The following is a 22,046-nucleotide window of genomic DNA, read 5'->3' on the forward strand; positions in this document are numbered from 1 at the left end:
CTGGGCAACTCTCTGCAAGCACACACGAAACTGCAAATGATAGAGTTTGGAAATGAGCATTATTGGTAATTTGGAGCAGTACACATAATTGATATGGAAAGGGAGTATCATCCTCATTCAGAAACAATTAACTTCCCCCTCCAACACAGTAGTTCAAAGAAGACTCAGCCTTTTAAATATGAATGAGGAGAACTTCAAAATATGCAACTATTAGCTATTACAATATACACATGGAGTAGGATCTTATTTTTAATATTCTCGTAGCTACCAAATTTTAAGTGTGACGTGTATGCAGATGTGCAGGAGCCCAAGTCTTGTGGACTCCAATCAGTTAGAAGTGGGGAGGGGAAAATGAGAAGTTCGCACTGCTGTCAGATTGTATTATTTTATTTGAGCCACAGCCTGATACAACCCAAAAGTCCAGTTATTTCTTGGTTCAAGACAGACAACTGAGACTTCACAGAACATACAAGAATTAGCAGAAAACACTCATTGCAAACTGACATCCAAAAAGAAAACCTTTGCCCAAAGCTCAACAATGCTGAGGAACTCAACAGACTCTTCTGCAGCAGCCCGATGAAGATTTGTACATTGTTAATTTGATTGGAGAAGGTGCATGTTAAATAGAAAAGAACTGAGTTTGTCACTGTCATCTGAATCCATTCAGTCAGTGCAACAAAGGTATATTTAACTAAAATATGAAACAGACTTGCTAACACCGCATTATTTTCTCAGGCTTACAAAGTTAAAAAAAAAATTAAACTGAATATAAATGACTTTGAGCATTTTTTATGACACCCACAGCCTAAGTGATCCAGATAATGTAATCTAACCATCATTAGAAACCATGAAATTACAATTCCTCCGGGATGGATATTTATCTCTCTGTTACATACAGAAAGGCGATTAATTAGTAGCTCTTTCAGTGTTTAACATTACTGTGTACCGAGGCTGATTAAAATCTAACTATAGAACAGCTATGATAGCTAACACGTAATCTGAGGAAAGTTTAGCTGGGGCACAAAGAAGCACCTTAAAAAGAAAACTTAAAAAATGTCCTCTTAGAAGTAGGTAGCTTCAAAGCCAAAACCCAGGCATCCTTCTAATTTCTATTACACATAGCAATCATAACAATTACTGAGATTTCAAAAACCTCAACACTCAAAACAACTAATCCACGTCAAATATTTTTGCAAAGTGGTAAAATTCACAGAATATCCATTCATTTTCAAGAAGTGTATACAGAACACAGTCATGAAGGGAATCACACAGGACTGTCTTGAACGGCTTATTCTGAAATTTAAATGGGAGAGTTTGCTGGGGTGCATGTGTGCCCTGTATGGACAGCACAGCACACACATACTGTGTGGGCTAAATTCATATTTCTGGTGTAATTTCACTGGCTCGTGTGGAATGCACCAAAGATGTGTCAATGTGTGTGCACAGACAGTTTCCTCCAGGATCTCACGAGGGACAAGAGGACATGGACAATTTCACTTTGGGAGGAATAAACAGAGGTAACTAGCAGGTTTGATTCCCAGAGCATTCCTACTGTGAATAAAAATATTGGAGGAATTTCATGCAAGGGCAGTTGAAAAATTCCCAATTCACTAGTCCTTATTTTGAAAATAATTTCTTACTTTGACATCAATGTACCTAGGTATGGGAACCTATAGGCTTGGACTGGTTGAGAAGAGGGAAGAAGCTTTAAAAGCATATGTGAACAGCTCAGCAAAAAGTCCAAGGTAACCCTAGTTATATTTAATTTTTTGAAGCTATCAGCTGAGACCACAAAGCAGTATTGGTCATAGATGTATTTTAGTAAGGGCACACAGAAAGAAATTGAAAGTACTTTTAAAATGTAGTGTAAAGAAAGGACACTTTATCACCCCCACAGCCCCCCAGTTTAGGTCCCAATGAACTGAGCCACTGATTCCTAATCCTCTCCATTGCATCGAGTATTGTGTAGATGCTGCTCTCTTCTGGCTGCCTACACAAATTTTAATATGCAAAATATTAATAAAAAGTGAAATAAAAGGCTGAGAATAATCACAGATGGCTTCAATGTGCTGAGAGCAATGGAGGTACCTCTGAGGCCTCACTGGGGACATCTGACCTATACACAGCCACCTCATAGTTCTGATCCTATACCACACTGATCAGGACCTTCTCCAAAATTCCCCCTCCGTTCTTCCTCAAGACCTCACTCAGGATGGCCCAAGTTCATGTTTGGAGGCCAGGGGAAGGCACACTTTTATTTTTCAGGCTGGAGATGGGCAGCACTGTCTATGGCACCTGCCAGCTGAACCACATGGGGCATGGGGCACAACTGGTGATGCTGTGGGGGTTGTGCAGTTGGCCATTTCGTACTTCGTGACAACGTGAATATCAATAGCTCAATTCTGTATTCTTATAAAAACAACTAAAACCCAGCGAGAAGACTTAAAAAAAAAAATAGAAAAAAACGAAAAAACTTTTAAACTCTCAAGTGACCATTGCATCAGGACAAGGATCTTTGAGCCTACCCAGCACAACCAAGCTGCCAAACCAAGTATATCAGTGGTCACACCACCCCTGCTCTGGAGAGAGCAGAGGAGGAGCAAGATTCCTTTGAATAAGTTGGAGGCAGGAAATCAGAAGTCACCAAGGCATCCCACTGCTCCACTGCAGGATGCAACAGGATAGGACATTACTGGGGTTCAAGATGACCTCATCATAGTTGACTTCTTTCTGCTCTCTAGCTCCATGCAACACATGTGTCCCTGTCAGGTACCTCTGACCACCCTTTCTGCAGATTTCCTCGAGCAGATCTAATGGCCCTGAAGGGTCAGTCCTGTGCTTCAGAGAAGGTGCCACACTTATTGCTCCCTCCATTCATCTCATCTGTCCATGTGGTAATGTCATGTAACTGTTGTCTGTCTGAGAAAGAGCTGCTCTGAGGGCAGCTAGGACCTGTGGGTAGTGCAAATTCAGACTGTCTAAGTCACCAGTCCAAGCTGCAGGATAGTTCAGGCACTACTACAACACCTCATCCTAGAGACAGAGGAAATCAACCAACACAGACCTAGACCCACAATAATTGTCATCCTTCTTAAGGTTTCTTCTTAAAAGATTAAATTATTCTTCAATTCAAAGGACAACATCTGGCTATGTTCAATGTCCCTGGAGCTTGACTGATCACGCAGACGGACACAAGTCTGGGGATGAAGCCTTAAGAAGGTAAGAAGTGTTGTCCCTGCAAGATACCAGCTGTTTTGGTGGCTGGGAACGTGCACTCTGTGCCTGGTGTTTGTGGTGGCACTGGTTTGCTTCTGCTGTGGAAAGGGAAGGAAGTGCAGTCCTCACAGCATCTGCAGAACTCGCAGGGATATCTGTTACAATTCATTAAGTAGTGCTCTAAGAAGTTACAATAATAACATTTCAACACAGTTTCCAGAGGGAGTCTCAGAAACTACAGAAAAAGCTGACAAGTTTCAATCCATTTATCAAAGCACTCCAAGACAGATGAAACAGCAGAGCTGCTTAGTGAGGAATGTCTCTCCTTCTGGGTGTCCAGAGCATTTGAGTAAATAAAAAGCTCTTTAAAAATAAGTCAATACAATGGAATCCCTTTTGCCTTTTGCCAGCGCTTGTATTACACTTACACCCAAATGACCCTCCTACCTATAATACTGCAGCATTTACATACACATCAAATGGGTGCTTTTCACTTACATAATACATTTAATCCAAGGATTACAGAGCACACAATATATTAAACATTACAACACCTCGTGAGGTAGGTTAGCATTAATGAAGTTGTGGTGGGTAAACTGAGGCACAGACTAACTTTATTACTTGCCTGTGGTCCACAGCCCATCAGTGGAAAAGTCATTAAGACGCTGTTCAAACAGTAGACACACATATGCACCTACTTGTGTGGGTAAAATAGACTAATCCATGTGTTCTAAAGCAACTTTAACTGCTCATCCGGAGACACTCGGGTCTTGATTTTCTGAGGGCAGGAGAACAAAAGGCAAATAAGGAGAAGACAAAAAGAACAGAAAGCAAATATTTGCTGTTAGAAATATTTTTTTTTTGTATGCCAAACCGCGTATACAAAACAAGAGGCATCCGAACCTGAAGGAGGCTTCAGATGCTGGTCTCCAATAATTTGATTTTCTCAGTAAAGATTTTTCTAGACCTGCAACAGGGGTTTTGTTAGGTTTTTGTTCAATAAAGTCGGTTTATATTTAGCTTTCATATAGCAGAGAAAAAAAATAAATCTTTGGTTAAGGTCTTTGAGCCAAGCATCTAGGATGAAATTTTCAAAAGCACTCAACAGTGGCTTTTGAAAATAGAATTAGGCTAGTTGCTGAGACAAGCTTTGAAAGCCACCCCCTACCTCCTTTAGCATTATAACTGAGCTGATTTCCTCCGTGATGGTACTGTTCCCTGTTTTAGTCTCCCCACCTCACGGCCTTCACCAGTGTTGCTAAGCCAAGCTGGATTTAAAGTCAGGAAGGCAAGCAGGAGACTGGGTGATGCGGGAGCCTGTGGTCATGACCTCCCCAGCGTGTCTGCTGCCCCAGAGTGGTGCAGCTGGACACAGGGATGCTCCTTGGGTGGCTCCCACTTTGCAGCCAGCCTTTGTTCTCTTTGTAGGAGCACTGGCTAATAGAGGTGTACACCCTTCGCCTGATGGTTAGGTGAGGCTATAATTACCTCAGTAATAAGGTCTGATTCTTCCCTGCTCTGCACCTCCTCGGCTGGTCAGGAATACTTGTCTAAAGTGGGTGCAAAATGCTACCAGATCAGAAAGATGACATTTTACATCAATGGAAATGACCAGGTATAAGGAACAAAGGCCTACATAACAATGCTCTCAACTCTGTTGTCCTTTAATTAAGTAGTTCCTCCAGCAATGACACTAATGAGGCCTTGTTTCCTCGGGGTTGGATTCTCTAGTATCTAAATGGGATGTGAGCTTTTCCTGGGGAGAGAGGCATTTATAATTTCTCCCTCCCAGGTAGTGTCCAATTTGGGTGGATGTCACACTGCAGCCTTTCTCTTGGTGGGGATGCCAGTGGGACGTCTCTCCCCTTGGCTGCTTTTTTTCCTGAAACCAATAGGAATTTTTGAGAGCTCTGCTCTTCTATTACATATGCCTGAATTTGGTCAAAGTCTCAAAGTTAGCAGGGGATGGGAAGACAAATTCATCAAATGAGACAGAGCAAAGGCATAAGCATGTTTCTACTAAGAAGAGAAGGCTAAATACTATTTTTACTTACAAGCAATTTTCTAGTGCTGTGGTAAACTCATAGGGTATTTTTTTGCTGCTTTGGTAGGCATGCCTGGCTACAACTCCTTCAAGCAATGTCAATAAAAGGAGAACATACAGACAAATGCATGCAGGCAAGGCATGCAACTCAGGCAAGAGGCAATGTTACTTAGCTGGGTGCAGAAGAGAACTGGAAAGTTCATTAAATCCACAGAAGCAGATTATGTTCACTGGCGACAGTGCTGACTGGACAAGGTCATGGGTCTGAACGGAGAATGCAACTGAACAAAGAAGCAGCAATAGAAGGTTTTCTTTGGGTTTGGTCCAGGAGAGCAGTCACAACATGGCAGCCAGTAGGAAGCACGCACCATAACGCTGGCAATGCAGGCTTGGCAGCATTATTGACCTCTCTGGCCACAGGACAGCAGGGACAGGCTGCTTTCCTGTAGAGTTTAATGGTTCTGAACTGCTTAGGACCCTTTAAAATGTGTAAAACTTTCACTTTCCAACAGTGCTCTCTGGCAGGACAGACATCCACCTAACCCTTTCACTTTGCATGCTCCTGAATGTCCCATTAATGAACAGGCACTGGCCCCACAGGAAACCTTGGCTTGCAGACTTTACATCCTTCCTCAGTTATACCACCACCACAACCCAGTATCTCTTCTTGTGATAAGGCCAAGGCTAAAAGCAGTGAGGGAGCACCTAGGCTGCACTCCCAGAATTGCAAGATAAATCTGCAGCAGTTCACCAAAACACTGCAGTGCCTGGATGGTGCGGAGGTACCACCTGTGGATAATACAGCTCCTCACTCTTAGCCTACCCCACAGAATAAGAAGTATTTGTAGGTTATGTAGAGTTTTTAAAAAAATTTTTGCTGCCTGGGGAAAAGCAGACTGTTCCCAGATCCACTCCAGGATGCCTCTCCAACTGCAGACACCATTTTACTTATACTTGGGCACAACAGTCCCTCAAGTAGGTTTTCTGACATGAAGAGGTAATCACATCTATGTGTTTGTGGGAAACAGAGAGCTGCACAGACCGAGGGCTGGGAGCTCCCCCTTTCTGGGTCCGTCCCTGTTGAACTTGTCTGGCATGAGATGGAGATAGAAGCATAGGTCCCAACAGTACCGACCTGTTATGGCCCATACCTTCAGGAAAAGTCCAAGGAACTACCAGCAGACCTTCCTGAGCAACAGATCAATATGGAGCTTGGTATCAGCTGAGCCGTTATTCATGCCAAAGGCAGTTGTTCGGATGAAGGGATAAAGAGTGCACAAGTTCACTGGTTCTCAGTATATAAGCTCTTTTTTTCCCTTCCCTCTCCTGTAGATGCCTTCATTATTTATGTGTGACAAATAAAGCACGGCTGTTGAGGATGCTAAAATGCTTTTCACCATGCACCTCTGTTTCCCGACATGCACAGAGCCGGGACAGTGCACCCACGTCAGGCTGTGGGTACGTCAAGGAGCCAGTGTGCTGCTCTGGCCACTGTAGCCAAAGGCTGCTCAGGGCGTATGATAACATCCATTGCCAGGCAGTAGTTGATAAAATATTCACCTGCTACATGCCTCTTCCCCCACGTGACTCCAGAAGTGACAAATTATCCCAAGGAAGCGCGAGGGAGCTTTGCCTACTAGGGTTTGCTCTGCAGCATCCCACTATACGTCATCGCACCTCGCTCGCCGTCTCTGCCATCAGCCCTACATAGGGACCCACCGTAAATGCTGAATGCGAACTGCATTCAGATGTATTGAGTAAGAAAAGATCAAAGACTGACTATTATAAAGCAAAGGAAGACTAACATGTACCCTGCCTTTGACTGTTTCCTTTTTTACCATCTTAAAATTCTCCTGAAGCTTCTCCTTCTGTAAGAGGATTATTTACAACTGAAACTACACAGAGAAAATATACTTAGAGATAAATACTTCTTCTATAAAAAGTAGCAGCTATTTTTATCTGTTTCAAACCAAAACCTTCTCATGGTTTTGTACAAAAACAAAAAAAAATGCCAAAACAAATGCTGTCCCCTCCAAAAGGAAAAAAAAAGGAAGCCTGAGCCCACATCCTCCTGAAGTTTATCATAAGCTGTCAAGTTGCTAGAAACAGAACCATGCAAGTCATTACCGCAGCTAACAACTTTACTGGGGATCCACATGTAGCTCTTTCCCCCCCTACAAAGTCCGACCAGATTTTGAAATGTGAGTGGTGCAGTTCAAAACAAAAAAAAGAAAAGGACATGGATTTTTTTATTTAGGATGCATGCAAAAGTGGTCCATTTATGACTGTGTAAAAAAAAAAAAAGTGGACATAAATATTTATGATTGGAAATTTCATTATTTAAAATTATTCTATAAATTTGCTAGTAACTCGAAGATGAATGCCTGCTGTACAGTTTGCAAATTAAGTACCATTATTTTTCTCTTCTGCACTTGAATATTACTCACAGCTAAAGTCATTTAAAGGGGTTAACATCAGCCTTAATTAAATATTAAAGTGTGCCTGTACCTGCTGCTATTGTTGCCCTTAGAATAAGATATAACCTATTTTTGACAAGTTTTCATCTTTCTCTGTGGAAGACGCTACATGAAACCAAATCAGTGGCAAAGAGGAGGGTAATGAATAATCTATTTCATATTCCAGCAGTACCCAGAGCTCTGAGTGGAAAAATATTCAGTCAGATGATAGTATGAGGCTGCTGAGGTACCACATGACGCAGCTAATGTTTAAATAATAATAATAATAATAAAAAAAAGCGATAAACAAATCATTAGCCCTTAACAGTTGTTTAATGCAATTTGTTAATGAACGTAATGGTGGGGACTAATAATGAAAGAAAATAAAAACGTCTAAACAGGCGCCAAGTTGCCAGTGATGCTCAATTATTTCCTTGTCAAGTTTTTATGATTTAATGAGCTCCTCTGGGACTGACGGCTGTCAGTCAGTCGTGACTTTTTGACACCATTACAACTTCAAATACAGCAGCAGGCAGGCTGTTTTCCTCGGATTTGAAATACTGAAATGATCTGACAGGTTTAAAGAAAAGATGTGCAAAAAAAAAAGGAGAGAGAGAGCGAAAGAGAGAAAGAGAGAGAGACACAGTTGCTTTTTCTTTTCTTTTTTTTTTTTCTTCTATGGGGCAGACAATCTCTGGATGCTGTTTGGTAATGAAAACCCAATCACAGAGGTCATTATCTGATGAGGTTTTCTTGGAACTGGCAGGGTTTTTTTTCTTTATTTCTTTACTTAATGATAACCCTCGATGGGTTTGCCCCGCATGGGATGGTCAGAGCCGCACAATTTTGTTCACCATTAATTTCAGCCTTTGAAGCTCAGAGCTCTGAAGCAGCAGCAAAGAAAACCCCCCACCAAGCTGGCTCCAAAATAAGACAATCCAGCCTGCCTTAAACAGAATAGCAAATGGCCTCCCATCCCAGAGATGAGAACTGACGTCAGTCAAGCTACATTTTCTGATATTTCCCCAAAACGTATAGCATTTAAAACCCTTTAAAACTTAAGAGTCTTTAATTAAATTGCTTTTGATTTTGTATCAGTGCAGAATTAGTTTATTTATTCTGTGAGCCCAGCTGTTTAGCAAGGATGAATTTCGCACACAGCACCGTGCATGTGTTTTTTAATTTGTCATTTCTCCACAAAGGCTGGCAACATTAGAAACATTTTGCTCTTTGAGGTTTACATTTGTAAGCACTTGGATTCATTCAGAGATATGCTATAGATGCAACCAAACTAGTTCAGGGGAACCGTGGACCTGGGGGTGTCACCCTACCTGTGGGTGGTTCAGGCTGTGTTCTCGGTTGAAGTCACTCAGTCCCCACCAAAATGTGTGGATTTGGTACATCTCACCCCTACACTTCCTGAGCTGGATGAAAAGGGGAGAGTGAAGAGTAATATTGTGTTTTGAAGGGTGCAATGTCCACTCGAGCACTATTTTACATGTGGGGAGTAGTCGAGGATGCAAAGCAGGCACAGAGGAGTTATTAACAGGTTAGCAAGAGAAACATAGCGATGGTGGGCTCATCAAAAGTGAAGATGAAGGCTTTGCGTGGCAGTCTCTCTCTCTCCCTCATTTCTATCTGAGTGGATGTATCTGATGTGACACTATGCCCTAGATTTATACTGGGATAAGGAAAACTAGCTTCCTTTCAGCTTTTTGCTGATTCCAGCAGGTGGCTAGATAGAGGGCAAAACCTAGTCATAGGTCACTGTTAAGATCAGTAGTCATGAATCAATTCCCATGATAGTTAAATTATAGAGGCAACGTGGAGAATGTCTAGGCAACAGACGGAGTTTAAGATTTCCTTCTTGACAGTTTTCTGCTTTACAGAATATGCATCTCCTAATTTGCCGAGGAGAGGATAAATATCTCCTAATGCTGCCAGGCTTCATCCTAATTTGTCTGAAGTCAGCTCAGTGCCATCACTTGAAGCTAACGGCGAGAGCTCTGCTTACACAACCCAAAGCACTTAGTCTGAGTGCACATTGTGACTGAAGGCTGGTAGCTGAACACCCAAATCTTTCCGTGTCTGAAAGCCACATGGTATATGCCACACACTTCACAAGGATGAAAGGGGAGGATACCACAGGAGGCGGCCAGGAGGGTCCCAGGACCCTGTGACAGTGCAGGGCCATCAAGGTGAGGAGCCGAACATGACTGAGCTGTGCTGCACAGAACACCACCTCCTGAAACTGTGGGTCTGCATTACCCGGGAACTTTTGCACCAGCACAATCCTACAGCCACTGACACGAGCTGGTAGGGAAACCTGGCACATAAACCACTTCTAAACTTTGTTGTGAGCTGCATGTAATACACAGACACCAGAGCTGACCATACATGCTTACATTCGTTTCAATGAATAACATTTTTCCTGTGCATCCTTTCATTCTACATTTATCACCATCTTTCTATGTCTTATATGTGGCATCAGCACCACAACCTTTTAACTATTTGTTTTTTCCATGTAGAGAAAACAGGAGACATATTTAGGGCTAAAATCAACTCCCAGATGTTTATCTCAAAACCAGCTCCTAAGGAGCACAGCAAGTCGGCAGAGACGACAGGGATGCCAAAACCCCAAAAGTACTAAGGCACACATGAGAATTTGGTGCTACCTAATGTGGGGGGGAATTTAAAACTCAGCAGCTTTTTGTTTCTTTGAATATCTTTCTGGAAAGAATTCATGGCTGGAGTTCAAGGGCTTAAAATTCCACTTAATTTGTAATATTTGTAAGGGATTGCAAATAATGAATTTAAAAGTTATCATGAAAATTACTTTATCATATCACCAGAAATAGACCTTTGTTGGAATTGTTAGCTTAATTATAAGCCAAATGACCTTAACCTGTCTATAGGATAAGCACAGCCAATAGGAAAAGAGAAACAGCTCATTTACACACAGGTAGATGAAACTGTGATATATTATATTAACTAAAAGCATGTATAAATTAACATTTTTACAGTTTCTGTTTAAAAAGGCAAATATCACATCAGAATTTAATACACTTCAAATATTTCCAACATGCAGTCTTGACATAGTCAGGCCAATATTAAAAATCTAGATTTTTGTTTAATGCACTATAATCACACATTTGTCACTGAACTATTACTTAGGATTTCTTTTCAATCAGCAACAAATAGATAAGAATCTTTATATGTCTTCATTTAGGGCCTAGTGTGTATGCTTATCAGTACATATATCAACAACGGAAGATTTAAAAGAGATTCAATAGATGGGCTGTGGTCACAACTACATTTTAGGTAAGTGATGCATTTTCATAATCTTGATGAAAGTGGAATTGCTTTGAATAAGCAGAAAACAAAGCCTAATTTTAAACAAAAAAATTGTTAAATTGAGTATTGCATTCACATCATATTTTAAACATCATCCTAAGGTTGCTCTCTTTCTAAAACTGGCTACTGTTCTTAACCAAGTTACATCTATTACGATAATGCATGATCAGGAGTCAGTCACAGGAGACAGGTTCACTTTCTACACCATTTGGTCTTTGCTTTACTTATATTCTATATAACGGAGAGTTAGATACTGCTTGATAATCACACACCCCTCATAGCACAAGAAAAGTGCAGAGACCCCTCTTCCCTTGCTAAACTCTGGCAACTTACAGACTAATTGTCTGGGCTTGAATTCAACACACATTAAGTCTTTTTATACCAGAACAAGCCCTCACTCCAACAAATATTAATATCCTGAAAACACTCAGATAAAGACAAAAAATGTAAGAAAATAATAGCCCCACATGCCATCAACTATGCCATCAATAATACAAAATATTTTACACCACTTGCACCTGAGTTGAAGAGTGGAAAAGAGAGGGAGACTCTGTCAGTGCAAGAGAATGATTCATGTGACCACTTTGTCTTAATTACTGAGAACAAGCAGTTTGTTGCTGTTTAGTGAAGAACAAAGATATCAGCGTCCCCTGACAGAAAAAAAAATAGCCATCATGGTGGTGAAGATGACGATGACTGCCAGGACAACAATCAAAATCCGGTTTTGGATGATCCTGGAAAAAAGCAGAAGAGACAAAAACCACAGTGAATAAAACAAAATAAAACAAAATAGCAGAATATATAGGTAAAATCATAAAACAAGGAACACAAACATATTGGAGAAAAGACATATGCCCACAAATTCAGGATTTTCTCTACTATTTTGTGTATCTTGATTATTTTTTACTTCTCCCAATTTCCACTGCTTCCAAACACTTCTTTATGTAGCTTTTAAATCCAACTTTTTCATTCAGGAAAGAAGTAGACTTTTCCTAATTATGTATACACTTATACACATATTAGAATAAATGAAATACTTTATGTTCAAATTTATTAACCTTCTAAGAACAAATGAAATAATTAGTCCTCAGTCAATGCAACCCAAGCAGGGTGGTCTGTAATAGTAAATATCATTATATTTTTTAAAACCATTCTGAAATCTTCACGGCTTTTTTAATCTGAACAGAAACAATTCATTAATTTTCAAGGGATTTTACTATTAAGGAACAAGATTTCAAGGAAACACATGTCAATGAGATACTTACTTGTACTAAAATACCAAGGGAAAAGTACAAAAGATAGTTTTGAAGAAAAGGATGATATAAAGAAGCAAGTGTCAAACTGTGAAGCTTATGTTGTAAAAGCATCTCCTGTCTCTGTAGCATACCTTTACTTATGGTAATAGGCAAATGTTACATTTTCTATGTAGTATAAAAAAATGGAAATCAGTGAAAATAAAAAAGATACCAGAAATATAAAGTCCTAATATTTTTCAATCATTTGTTGGAAGAAATCCCTGCTTCTAAAATCAGACACCACATCACTGTAGGTTTTTCCTGAAATTAAAAGGTTAAATAAAATTACTAAATGAAGAAACAGTAGAATTCGAGGCATTTTATGGAGGATTTTGGATTGTAAGAATTCAGCATTTGTTATTCCATTCTCACAGAGAAGGAAGAATATTTTTACAGGCTCTCCACAAAACAGGAACTTTTGCAAAACATATTTGTACATGAAGCTTACCATCAGAATTGGAGAGGTATAGCAAAAAAAACTCCAACAACCAAATGCAACAAAAGCACTCCAAGTTATATTTATTTTTATTTTTTTTCTCGTGCTTCTGTAAACCAAACCAAACCAAACGAAAACAAAGCCTTACCAACCAAACAATGGTAAGAAGAGGTAAAACTGTGTTTTGTGAAACATCAAATCGAGTACAACCTGAAGACAGGGAGTGTAATGTGTTAAAATGAGCATATTTCACCACTGAAAGAAAGAAGAAACTCCAGAGAGCAGAGGGGAGTTTTTCTTGGTAAACGTTTTTCATTTGGATGTGGGTGGATATACATATAAATTATATTGGAAAGTGTAAAGAAAAATGCAGTTTTAACCAACTCCAGCTCTCTCCTTGCTTACCCCCCACCTAAAGAAAAAGCAGTAAATGGATGGATGAAAACTGTCACATCAGACAGACACCCTCCCCTGTGACACTCTAAAAGGACTAGCTCTCTATCCTCCTGACAGGTTACAAAATGATCACATTTGCTGACACGTCTTCCGCAAAACTGCTTTAGTGTTTGTGTCCACTTTCCTAGCAGGAGATGAATGGGCTGCTTTGTCCTCATTTATCACTTAAAGCTGAACTAAGATCTGTCTCGTTTATTTTTCCCTTCCTCACTAGAAAGGCTCAACCACAGCATTAATTCTTTCGCGATGACAGCTAATTCAAACTTAACAGGCAATATTTACTCTGCCAAAAGGATGAGGAGGAGGGAGGGATGTTTCTCACTCCTTTTTTCCCCCTAAAAAAAAAGTGTAGCAGGCTAACAAAATAAAGCTAATTAAGGGCTTTTGGTTCTTGTTGGTTTGCACTTCAATTTAACACCTGAACTTACAAGCTTCTCTTTTGTAGCGGGGTGTGACATTCTCTGCAAAACACCTGATAACAAACGATTTGCCCAGGCAAATGCATGAAAAACAGAATATATATTTACTCACTAGCCCTCATCACTCCTGAAAAGACACTCAGCAAAATTGAAACTCAGCAGTGAAATAGATTAAAAGCATGAAAACTCTTAAAACATTCAGCCTTAAGTAATACACAGTGCAGCTGGCATGACAACCATTTTATTTGTGGGATGTGGGCCCCAAGGCATCCATAATGCTAATTTACAAAGGATTAACTGTGAGTGAAACTCGCTTAATCTAACACATAGTTAGGCAAAGGCATACATAACATACTGAGTGTTTAAATCAGCTCCTCCTATCTCTGGCCCACTGAAAAAATCATTGTTTTGGCTGAGAAGCAAAACCAAAGAAAAATTAAAAAAAAACATCAAATCCCCCAGATGCTTTATTTTAATACCCTGGCAGTACACACCTGATTGTAAGATTATTTAGTCAGTGTCCATGTCTCTAAAATCCCTGTCAAGAAAACACTGAGGCATGCCACCACCTGTATCTGCAAATTGAAGGTTCACTTATGGTGTGAATCTAGGAAATACATATCAAAGTTCAATTTCTAGGAATCTGAATTAGTCTGCACAGTGCAGCAAAGAATATCATATTAAAAGGAACAAATTAATCATGAAATAGGATGGATGTTATCAACAGAATCTACATTGCAGCATTATATACTTTTAATATTCAAGCCCACAGTTAAAGATTAATTTTATGTCTTTAAAAAAAAAGAATAACATTGAGTTTTACTGTTTTTCTTTCAAGTGAGAAAGTAAAATTAAACTAACTGCATACTGCCCAAAGGATGGGGCTTGGAGAAGAATAACAGAGCTGTTTGGCAGCAGCAAAATGGTCCCAAGGTGGACTTAATAGTGCCTGTTAAGTCCAAGTCTGGGAGCTGCTGCTCAGACAGAGAACACAAGTTCTAGGTGTCAGCACATTTCAGATCTCAAAGTCAACAGGCAAGGGTGACTCTTCAGAGTAAAGAACAAATGAAGAGGAAAGGAGGTTTTAAGTGATCCAAGACAGTCAAGCCAGCTCACAGTTGTAGAACAATGGTTGGCATTGGCAGGACCCATCTGTAGGGAAGCCTATAGTACTGTCACAGCCAGACACTGCCAGTGGGTATTGCTCTAGGCAAAGCATCAAGGAAGTTGAGTGGGGGAGGGAGAGATAATACCAAAGGAGAAGAAAATGGGGCCTAACATTCACTGCAAAAAAATCCCAAAGGCTAACATGCTTGCAAGAAGCAGATGATAGGCTTTTATCTCTATTACACCTTAAATTCAACAAAATCTGGTGAATGAGGAAGCCCAGATTTTTCTTTAAAAATGCAAAGCATGTTTACAGGGTAAATAATTTAAAAAAGAATATATACTTGAAAGAAGACACCCATTGAAACATCCATGGCTAAAATGCCTGAAGGCAAAAACTTGTGCATTTGCATGCTGCATTTTATTAAGTTAGCACACTGTAGCTTTAAAAGAATGCATGGCCAAATTAAGAGGAATGTGTGACTGAAACATCAAGGATTCCTCAAGTTTACATTATGAATCATAGTGCTGTTGATATGAGATGAATTAACCATTTAGTCGATGCAGCTAAGGCACTGAATTCACAACAAGTTCTGCTGGAGCCCTGTGCGCAGGATCTCGTTAACAGCCAATGTCTACTGTTCCTTTCATACTCGAGGCTCTAGGAGCACAAGGGCTCATTCTACTTTGAGTTAGAAGAGACGAAAAATCTGTGCTTTTAAACCAAGTTCCATCTAGTTTATTATGGACAGCAGCCCGAAATATTTGGGTGCAAAACCACATAGAAACCGTAACTAAAGCAGATGCAAGGGTAATGTTAACTGACTGGAAGAGCACTCAGGACTCAAAATGCAAAAAGCACATCCCACTCCTCTTGAGTTTCCTTCTGCTCCACCTTTCTAGATGCCTGACCTCCAACCACTGTTGTGCTGGAGGGTCCCTCCAGCCAGTGCCAACTTTATGACACCGTCCACTTTTGAGAATCACCTCCTTGACACACACGGCAACCTCTGCTTTGCAGAACAGGTCCCACATCCATTACTGAACACTGATGTTCCTGGCAAATCTGTTCCCCTCACTCCTGCCATGGCAGAAATTGTGCTGTCTTTCCACATTTCAAAACCCAAAATGATTCACCCCTTCTCCATAGCTTCACACACACATACACACAATGAGTCTAACTCTGTTTGTGCCATGTTTAGATCTGCTCCGTATAAACACAAAGCGGTTCCCAAATAAGCTTTTGCAAACCTTACATTAAGGATGCCAACCGTGTTTAAACCTTTTTACAAAACTGCATTCATTAGCAGGGGAGTGCACGACATCTATATGGGTTCAGCCTGATGTCTTGCACATATCTTAGTGCCTGATTGACCAGCACTGAATAATGATGCCTTGCCATTAAGCACCGATGGCACAATAACAATTGTCATGAAAATTAGCAATCACAGTAACATGTTAACAAAATACGGGATATAAACGAACCAGTGCAGACTCTGGGTGCATAAAGAGTTTTGTGTTCTTAACTTGAAATAATGAAGACTACAAATAAAATACTGCAAAAAATTTCTTACAGAAGCTCAACTCTGACACTGATACAAATAAAAAAAATACAAATGGCTTGGAGGATCAGTTAGCACACATTCATTACAACACAGGGCTTTATTCTTAAAGGAGGCATCTTGTAAAATAGTGTCCTCAAGAACACAGACTGATTGATGACGGAGCACTGTCCAACACTGTCTCACTGTAACATGTATTTATGATTTAACTAGAAGTGATTTCTGTCAGTTTACTGGGCAGAAAGGCTTGTTTTCTGTATACAAGACCAGATTTTAAATGGTCACTTTGAATACTTGGCTATTGCATTTTTTGTGCCCTTTTATTTCTGAATGACAGTTTTTGCACACATGAAAGAAAATAGGTGCATGCAAACCAGTGGTAAGAGATTTTTTAAGAGTCCAATATTCATGTGCAAATCAGCAGATTCAAGCAAACACAAAGTATAGGTCTAGTCACATAGGCAAAAACATCCCAGGCAAAACTAAATGTGAATTTAAAGTAATGTAGCTATACTCATGTACCTTCTGGACAGACACAATTATTACTGTATTTAAGGACATCCTTGTTACAATGAGCTTTCAAATGGAAGCACTAGACCCCACACAGGGGAATAAAGTGTTATGATTGGTAAAGCAAAGCCTTAGATACATAATGATAAATCTCAAGTTCAGGGTATCTGGGGGCTGTTCAAGTAACTATTCATCTTTCCCATCTTCAAGATTAAGAATGCTTTTCTCAAATAAAAGCAACTGAAAAGAATGAGACAGGCTGTGGCAAAAACATAAAGACACGGCAACCTACTGTAATAAAAGAGTAAGAGAACCCTGCCTAGAAAAATTACAGCTGGTTGGAAGTATCTGACTTGAGACGCTTTTCATCATTAACAACTGAAATTAGCAAACAGAAATAACAGTGGGAAAAAAATCCCTGCATAAGTTGCATGTGACTCCATGGTTCTCTTCTAGCTGACCCTGGAAAAAAGTGAGGAATTTGGAAAATACTCAAGTTTCTTTTCCTCTCCCACATCCCAAACTCTGAAAATAAGTCCAAACCTTTGTGTTCTCAAGCCAGAAGAACTGATTATATTGCAATTGACATTGTATATTCAGAGGTCAAAAGGCTTTGGGGGTGTGGAGATGGGATAGGACTCCCCATGACCTAACTTCATGACAAAAAGGCCACACAGCCTAAGGTCTACCTGCAGTCTGCAGACAGACTGTTTCCAGCAGAAGCCTCGCTCATGTTCTCTGAATTCCTTTCCAAAGGAGCTTTTTCTTCTGCTATGGACAGGGGCTCTAGTTCCCTATGTGTAAGACCTTGGGAAATTCCATTAAAAATTGCTGAAAACTGAGCCAATAAGGAATTGAAAGCCTCAATAATGGAGGACTGGAGAATAAAAAAGGGTGGCATTTTTCTAGCTGACTAGCAGGGTTTTTTGAAAAAGTCAGGCCATACAAGGTGCCTAAGATTTTGTTGATAGGGCTGAGGACTTGTGCAGTGCTACATCCTCTAGCTTCAAAGTTCAGTCTTAAGGACTGGAGCTGTGTACTTGTAATAACATGGATACCAATCTCTAGCTATAGTATTACACTCAAACCACATCAATGTGTTTCCACCTGGGCCCTGAATGAAAGAATGAGTCATGTAATAACAGGTGCAGGGAAGTAGTCACACTATCCAACTTTAAACATCCAAATTATATCTAGCTAATCTCTCAGCTCCCTGTATATATAAGCTTGAGTCCTGCTCTGAACTGCCTTCTCTATTTCCTGGCCATATATGCACCCAGGAGAGCTGGTCAGTTAGGTTAGCTCATGAGGCTAGGTGCCTACAGTACAGGAATGAATACCCCTAAAAGTTTGAACATGAGACCCAAGCAAGAAAGCTTACTAGCTCTGCAGGCAAAATCATACAGGAAAGGTGCTATCCTATCGTAAAGTGTGTGTAATCTCCCACTCACCAGAAATACTGCAGAGATGAAACTCACCAGTAAAGCAGAAGATGCTAATCAATAATTAGCCACCAAAGACCTTGATCCATCATCTCCCTTTAATGGACGCCATATTTGCACAATAAATTCTGACCAGAATCAAATATACTTTTCCTTTGACAGTTTTCCTGGAGGAATGAAAGATAGAAGAGACATCCCTCTCTGAGATGAGTGTCTCCTGAAACACATTGGCCTTCCTTCCTTGCCTCGGAGAGAGATGTCTCTTCTGTCTTTCACTCCTGACAATCTTGCCATTAAGATTAAAATTTAGAATTATTTTTATAGTATCTGATAGTTAAAATGTTTATTGGTATATCTAATGCATAATGCAATCTTTCAATACATTCCAAATGTAACAAAACCATATGAACAGCATTGGTGTATAGTGTTATATCCATCAGGGTTACCATGGCTTGCATGAGTCCTCTCTCAAGAAGTTGACAGTCACAGGAGGTGCAAACGGTACCCAGGTGATTAGTAGAGTCTGTGGGGAGTGAGAGGGGACTGACTGGCCTAGGAAGGAGAGAGATTTGCAGGAAAGATTAGGAGTCAAACATGGGAGAATAGGGAAAGCCTGACCCAGGACCTCATGGATGTGGGACCTAAGATAAAAAGGCAAAATGGAAAGGTGCTGAAAATCCTCTACTAGCTCATATTTTATTCACTGCTTATTTTTTAAACACATGGGAAGGCATTTCTGAAGGATGAAAAGTATCTTTCTGCTACTGAGAGACCCTAACAGGGAACTTTTGTCTACACAGTTGTGGTGCAGCTTCAGTTTTCTCCTGTCTCTATGTCCACTCCTTCCACAGAGGGAATCAATTAGGTTATGACTGTCATTAGGAGGCACAGCAGGAGGCTTCTGGGGCCACGAAAACTCACCAACCAAAACAGCAGGGGGATTAACTCATTTCATGCAAAGCAGAGGCAACACCAGATCCCTTTGGCAAGTCTAAATGAAGATCATGTGCACAGTGGCAACTGCAAGTGGAAGGAGTCAAGGTTGTATTAATCTTCAACCAGCCTTTCTCAGGGTACTGAAGTATCAAGAAGAACAAATCACACATTTAGTCACCTGAGCATGACTAAGAACCATAGGCCTTAGCAAACATTATGAGAGCTTTAGAAAGAGCTCTGAGGGAGGGTGGATAGCCCAGCTGTCAGCACAATGGCATTCTCTTCAGCACATCGGGTCCATGAAGCCCTGGTCCCCAAAGGGTTAATAGGAAAAAAGCTCCAACCCCAACCCCCTCGTCAGCACTCAAAGCTAAAGCAATTATTTCCCCAGTAGAAGAAATGTATGCAAGCTCTTGCAAGAACATACATGATCTCATATTGGCTTTTATGATAAATATAGTTAAATTTACATTCTGTGCAATTTAAAGAAAACAAAAATGTCAAAAGTCTGCATCTTATCAACTTCCATGATAATTAGAAACCACTAAAAGATATATCTTAAACAGATGAAAGGAACCAAGTCTTTCGCTCTGCCTCAATTTAATTAATGGCTCATCTACAGCTTTTAGGTGTGATGAAGCTGGAGACTGGACATACATACTTTTCTTGCATTATTTTCCCCTTATCACACCATATTTGACTGGACGTCTTTTTGTATGGCAAGTTTTCTACAATTGTCTTAACAATGTTGACCTCTTTTGTAAAATCCTGAAGGCATCTGCAGCAATTGTTCCTGAAGATGTGCTATCCAAAACGTTACCATTTCATGGCACTTCTTGAATGATAGAATAGAATTTTTTTTGGTATATATTCATTTTTTTTCGAATGCTATAAAAGAAAGGAAAACAATCATGGCTAAGGCCATTTGTGAGATGGCATTAAAAGAGCCTACTCTGAGACAGATAAAAATAATGAGAATCTTTCTGTCAAGAAGGATTTAGAAAATATCACTAGCATTATTAAAATTTAATTTTTTACTGTGCTTTTTGGTTCCCCCTTTTCCAGTGATAATGAGCAGGACTGCACACCTCCACAATGCTAGTACTTGTTTTGAGCAATAAATTCAGCCTTCCAGTCTGAAGACATTTCAGACAACAATTTTGACTGCTATAGGCTTATTTTTCAACCTTTTCTGTGCTTTGAGTCTTCCTATAAAAACCAGTTCATAAGCTAATTTTCCACAAGGCCAGTGGAACAAATAAAAATCAATTTTTGCCCAACCGGTTCAGAGAAAACCTGGGAACAGTGAAGACAGAACAGTGAAAAATAAAAAGAATCGATGTATTCACAAATGGTTTACCTGATAGAGAACTATCAAATTAGTTGACAGGGGATACTCGCCACTATGAAAGTATTTTCTTTTCAGCATGTTACAGTATTTCTATTAGGGGAGCAGAGAAGCCTCTACTTTGTTACGACCTCAGACACCTCAGTTTAATAACCACCCCAAGCCTCCAAGCATTCGGTAAAACTACAGGGCACAAAGTCACAGTGCAAGAGCAGTCGCGGGTCTTGAAACCGGAGGGACCTGCAAGCCCAGCCTGGCTTAGAGTGGGTGTAAGTTTTCATGATCTCCTGGAAGGAGCGAAGATTCCTCGTTCAGTGAACACAGGGAGACATTCATGACCTCAGGCCAACCTTGTCAAGAGGAATTTGGTCCATCAAGAGAAGAAAAAGTCGTAAAACACCGCCCAGACTTCCCTCCCCTGTTAAAAATCCAAATGTTCAGGAGCACACTGAGGACTAAGCAGTTTAACGTCTTGGGCAGCAGAACACAAATCTCTCCAAAGATGGGAATCCCATGCGTAGACTTCAAAACTTTCATAATCCCAAGGACAACTCAGGGCACAGGCTTTAATATTGTGGTCCAATCTATTTCATCAACTTTTCCACTAATTGGGCAAGTGTTCCTGAAACTGAGATACCGAGAAGGGGTGGGATAGGTGCTCATGACTGCCTGTCTGCAGCCAGAAAAATACCTCTGGAGAACTGATTGAACAACAGAATCTGCTTTTTAACACAAATTAACCATCACTGCTGTGGAAATAAAACAAATTTATAATTTACAAGCTTAAATATTAAGGAAGCTATTTTTAAGTAGCTGTAATCTTCACCCTAGTATGTAGCATTTTATACACTATATTTTCATGAGTTGGCATTAAAATTTGACTCATTTTAATAGAGAAAAAAAAGGATTAAGTACGTTACTCTGAAGTAAAGCTGCCTATTACCTATTTAAAATATTATAACACACCATGGAGACATCATTTCTAGGGCCAAACAAAACATTACCCAACATAGAAATAGCATGAAATATAAAATATTCAGCAGAGGAAGGGTATCTGGAATTAAGCAGTTTCATTGCCAATAAACAGCATCACAATAAATAGCGTGCATGTAAGAAAAAAGTTCTTCACCATTTGAGATGTAATACCTCAGTGTGGGAAACTAATAAAGATACTACTCTTCCACTAAGTACATACAGGGAAAAACTAAAACAACCACACATTTCGATTCTGAATCTCTTACAACTGATGCTAATTTGCTTATGATATCTGCCTGATTTAGAGCTAATCTTCTGTAAATTAACTCCTAATGCTGTCTGAAATAATCCTCTTAATGCTGGTCTGTCTTGAGTACTTTATATCAAACACCATGAAATACACAAGCGTACACAAGGCGTACAGCATTTGTAGTGCTGTTGGCTGCTCAAGAATATTTGCTCTGCCATGAAGACATGAGGATGGTGCAGA

The 22,046-nt window shown here is 40.0% G+C and overlaps 1 protein-coding gene across 4 annotated transcripts in view; it reads right to left on the minus strand.

Moving 5' to 3' along the window:
* Positions 1-371: 371 nt before the first annotated feature.
* Positions 372-22,046, minus strand: part of VTI1A (vesicle transport through interaction with t-SNAREs 1A) — a 273,601-nt gene continuing 251,926 nt past the window's right edge. For 2 of the 4 annotated variants that reach the window (XM_017839957.1, XM_017839949.1), the window contains one exon: positions 372-11,804. In XM_017839957.1, the coding sequence (XP_017695446.1) occupies positions 11,711-11,804 (94 nt within the window). In that variant the 3' untranslated portion in view covers positions 372-11,710. The remainder of the gene's footprint in view (positions 11,805-22,046) is intronic. The other 2 variants (XM_017839976.1, XM_017839970.1) reach the window with 1 other exon arrangement.

Source organism: Lepidothrix coronata, unplaced genomic scaffold (assembly GCF_001604755.1).
Source record: "Lepidothrix coronata isolate B3197 unplaced genomic scaffold, Lepidothrix_coronata-1.0 Scaffold8, whole genome shotgun sequence".
In the NCBI taxonomy this organism is placed as follows: domain Eukaryota; kingdom Metazoa; phylum Chordata; class Aves; order Passeriformes; family Pipridae; genus Lepidothrix; species Lepidothrix coronata.